Raw genomic sequence first — 4367 nt, 5'->3', positions numbered from 1 at the left:
TTATTTCATACAATATAATAAGATAATGTCTACGCGATATTACATATGTACTTAGAGTACATATGAAATAATAAAATAATTAATAACTATATATATATATATATATGAGTAGGAAATATATTGTATAATATATATATTCATGTATATATATTATATAATATATGTGCATGCATGCATATATATATTTATATTAGAGAAAAATTAATAAACGTGCATATGAGCGTTGAGCACCTTGTTATTGTTGAGCAGCAGCAAAACCTATTAAACAAATATTTATTTAACCTAAATATTAATATAATTTAAATATTAATTTAATTTAAATATTTATTTATTTATTTTAAATATTCTATTTAGTTTATTTTAGTTCAATGAATGTATATTTCTGCTACTCAGCTGCTGCCTGTGAGTCACTCGGCTTCGCCTTCCCGTCTGCTGCTCTCATAGACATTTTCTCGTTTCTTTCTTCTAACTAATTCAAATTATGTATTTAATTTATTTAATTTATTTTATTTATTTTATTTAAACTCTAATTTGCATTAAAAATACGAAAAAAAACGAAGAAAAGCCGCAAGCTCTACAGACACCCCAAGCCCATTGCTGCTGCTGCTCGCCTCAGCAGCAGCAGCAGCTGCTGCTGCTGTTGCTGCAGAGCAGCCAGCAGTATAGAAGTTCAAAGTAGCAATATATATAAATGCATATATGTAGTTGTGGTTTTAAAGACATGAGCAAGAAAGAAGAAAGAGATGCTTGTGTTATAAATAGATTAGCTCTCTAGCTTCCGTACAAAGCAAGAAAGTAAAGACAGAAATAAACAAACAAACAAAACAAATAAATAAATATAAAAGAAATGGAGCAGGCCAACTCAATTGCTGCTGCTTCCTCGCCTATAGCACAAACTGAGAACGGCGACACAGAAGAAGACTCAGCAGCTGCAAACCTTCTTCTCAATTCTGCTGCTGCTGCTGCTTCTGCTGCTGTAGATTCTGCTGCTGTAGATTCTGCTGCTGTAGATTCTGCTGCTGTAGGTTCTGCTGCTGCAGTGGGTACTGCTGTTCCTGTGGGTGCTGCTGCTGTTGCTGCTGCTGCTGGACAGCTGCCAGCTACCGCTTTAGCAGACCAGGAAGGAGAGCAACTGGCAGCAACAGCAGCAGCAGCAGAGGCAGGGACAGATGCTGCTGCAGAAGCTGCAACGGGGGAAGGAGTAGCATCAGATGATGCTGCTGCTGCTTCCTCTGTTGCTGCTTCTGTTGCTGATGGCACTGTAGATGGAAGAGAGAATGGGAGTGCAGCAGCAGCTGCTGCGGATGCTGCAGCAGATACTGCAGCAGCTGAGACAGCTCACGCAACAGCAGCAGCAGTAGAAGAAGCAGCAGCAGCAGGAGGAGAAGAAGCAGAAGCAGCAGCAGCATCAGAAGCAGCAGCAGAAGCACCAGATGTGCCTTTGCTAGAACAAACTGCTGCAGCAGCCGATGCAGCAGCCGCAAGTGCGGCAAGCCTGCCCGTTACTGAAGGTGCTGCAGCTGTTGCTGCTGCTGCTTCCTTCGATTCTGCTGCAGCAGAAGCAGCAGCAGAAGTTGCAGCAGAAGCAGCAGCAGAAGCTGCAGCAGAAGCAGCAGCAGCAGCTGTAGCAGAAGGTGCAGGGGAAACTGCAGCAGAAGCAGTAGCAGAAGCTGCACCGGGAGCAGCAACAGAAGCTGCAACAGAAGCAGCAGCAGCAGCACCAGTAGCAACAGCAGCAACAGAAGCGGAAGCAGTAGCACAGCCACCAGCGGAAACAGAAGCGACAGCACCAGCAGCAGCAGGAACTGTAGCAGCAGCAGACGGCGCAGCAGGAACTGTAGCAAGCGCAGCAGTAGAAACAAAAGATGCTGCAGCAGTTGCTGCTGCTGCTGCTGCTGCTTGGCAAGGAAGCGAAATGAATGGATCAAGTGTACACGATGGCGAGCCTGCTGCAGTTGCTGCTGCTGCTGCTGCTGTTGCTGCTGCTGCTGCTGCTGCAACATCAGAGTGCGCTCTAGGCCATACACCAAGAGAACTAGCAGCAGCCGCAGAGGGCGCAGCAGCAGAGCAGCAGCAGCAGCAGCAGCAACAGCAACAGCAGCAACAGCAACCGCACGAGGACGGGGGAGATCCAGGACCACACGAGAGTGGTGTGCAGCAGCAGCAGCAGCAGCAACAGCAGCAAGAGCAACAGCAGGAGCAGGAGCAGCTGCAGCAACGCGAGCAGCTCCATGAGTCGGCAAAAGAGCAGCAGAAGCAGCAACAACAGCAGCAGCAGCAAGAGCAGCATGCGCCCTCCCAACAGCCGGAGCAGCAGCAGCAGCAGCAGCAGCAGCAGGAGCAGCAGCAAGGAAGCGTATCAGCTGGAGATGATGAGGCAGTTGATGTTTTTGCGGTGGAGGCGCAGCAAAAAGAGAGACAAAGAAAACAGCAAAAAGATTACAGCAAACTGTGGAGAGTCTTCGGAAGACAAACAGATGCAGGTACTTGCTGCTGCTGTTGCTGCTGCTGCTGCTGTTGCTTCTGCTGTTGCTGCTGCTGTTGCTTTTGCTGCTGCTGCTGTTGTTGTTGTTGCTGCTGCTTTTGCGGGTGTTAATGGTGCTCCTGCTGCTGCTGCTATTGCTCTTGATGCTGCTGCTGGTGCTATTGCTGCTTTTGCTTCTGCTCTTGCTGCTGCTGCTGCTGTTGTTGTTGTTGTTCCTGCTGCTGCTGCTGCTCTGGTTGCAGCTTATGTTGTCCTATGGAGCGGTCAGATTGCTTAAGAGTTCTAGCTCTGCATGCTGCTGCTGCTGCTGCAGCATGAAGTTTGTATAAGGCTTTCTTCTTTCTTCTGCTTCTGCTTCTGCTGCTGCTGCTGCTTCTGCTGCAGGCCGTTTGCTGTTTCAGCTGTACGCACGGACGCAGCAACGCGGCTCTCCTGGGGCATCTCGCATCGTTCCTGTTAATGTAAATTGCTGCAGCTTTTGCTGCTGCTGCTTTTGCTGCTGCTGCTGCTGTTGCTACCTTTTACTTGGATATAGCATTCCGCTGCTGTGTCTGCGTCTTTACGTACACTGGAAACTGCTGCTGCTGCTGTTGCTGTATTTGCTGCCCTTCAGCCTCAAACAAAGAGCGGCAGCGGGGGCCCCACGCCTTTGCTGCTGCTGCATTCACGAGAGTCAGCAGCAACAGCAGCAGCAGCAGCCGCAGCTGAAGCATGGAAGGCAAAAGGAAAGGCGAGTATGCGGCAGCGTCTTGTAAAGGTCCCTGTTGTGGGGCGTAGGCCTCGTGCAGCAGCAGCAACAGCAGCAGCAGCAGCAGCAGCAGGGGGTTCGTCTTCTGCTGCTGCTGCTGCTGCTTCTACAGCTGCTGCTGGGGGGCCCACAAGGAGGCGTCCTTTACGTAAAACGCTGCAGCAGATAATGGAAGAGACGCGCCGGAGTGCAACAGAAGCTCAGCAGCAACGGCTGCAGCAGCAGCTGCAGCGGCAGCTGCTGCTGCAGCACAGCGAGAGCTTAGATAGAGAGCAGCAAAAAGACTCTCTCTCTCGTTGCTTCCAGCTTGAAGTCTGCTCTGCGCTGCCCCCCAAGGCGAGGCTTCCTGCTCTCACTTCTATGCAAAAGAAAGAACTCCTCTTCCTTCCTCAAACCAAAGCAACAACTAGCTAGCTAGCTAGCTGCTGCCTAGCTACCTAGCGAGCTAGCTAGTTGGCTTTTGCCTAGTTAGCTAGCGAGCTAGCTAGCTAGTTGTTGCCGAGCTAGCTGGCGAGATAGCTGTTGAGATAGCTGCTGCCTAGTTAGCTAGCTAACTAGGCAGTCGGCGGGCTAGCTGCTGCCCAGCTAGCTAGCTAGCTACTGCCTGACTAGCTAGCTAGCTACTGCCTGGCTAGCTAGCTAGCTACTGCCTGGCTAGCTAGCTGGCTACTGCTTCGGTTGCTAGCTAGAAAGCTACTACATAGCTATTACAAAGCTAGCTAGCTATTGTGTAGCTAGCTAGCGAGCCAAGGCAAGCTTCTTTAGGTAGCCATGGCGCTGAAGACCCGAGGCACCCATCTAAATAGCTAGCTAGCTAGCTAGCCAGCCACTGCCTAGCCAGCTAGGTGGCTATTGCCTAGCTAACTAGCCACTGCCTAGCTAGCTAGCTAGCTATTGGCTAGCTAGCTAGCCACTGCCTAGCTAGCTATCCACTGAGACGGGAATTCTTCCCTAGGGGAAGATCTGAACTACAGAAGGCCCAAGCAAAGACGTCTGCTTCTTGATGCTGCTGTTCGTTACTGCTGCTGCTGCTGCTGCTGTTGGCTGCTGCTGCTGCTGGTTGCTGCTGCAATAAGCAGACGAACATATATAGCTACGTCTCTATGTATAAAGAAATACTTCTAAGTATATATA

The 4367-nt window shown here is 49.5% G+C and overlaps 1 protein-coding gene across 1 annotated transcript; it reads left to right on the top strand.

Moving 5' to 3' along the window:
* Window positions 1-847: 847 nt before the first annotated feature.
* EAH_00008170 (hypothetical protein, conserved) lies at window positions 848-3647 on the top strand (the record flags this gene model as incomplete). The annotated part of the gene is made up of 3 exons (XM_013395669.1): window positions 848-2483; window positions 2870-2946; window positions 3099-3647. 3 exons carry the CDS (start codon window positions 848-850, stop codon window positions 3645-3647), a joined length of 2262 nt encoding a protein of 753 aa, XP_013251123.1.
* Window positions 3648-4367: the final 720 nt, after the last annotated feature.

The sequence above is a fragment of the Eimeria acervulina genome, genomic scaffold, assembly GCF_000499425.1.
Source record: "Eimeria acervulina Houghton genomic scaffold, Eah_scaff39, whole genome shotgun sequence".
In the NCBI taxonomy this organism is placed as follows: Eukaryota; Apicomplexa; class Conoidasida; order Eucoccidiorida; family Eimeriidae; genus Eimeria; species Eimeria acervulina.
This window is presented reverse-complemented; position numbering and strand designations above follow the sequence as displayed.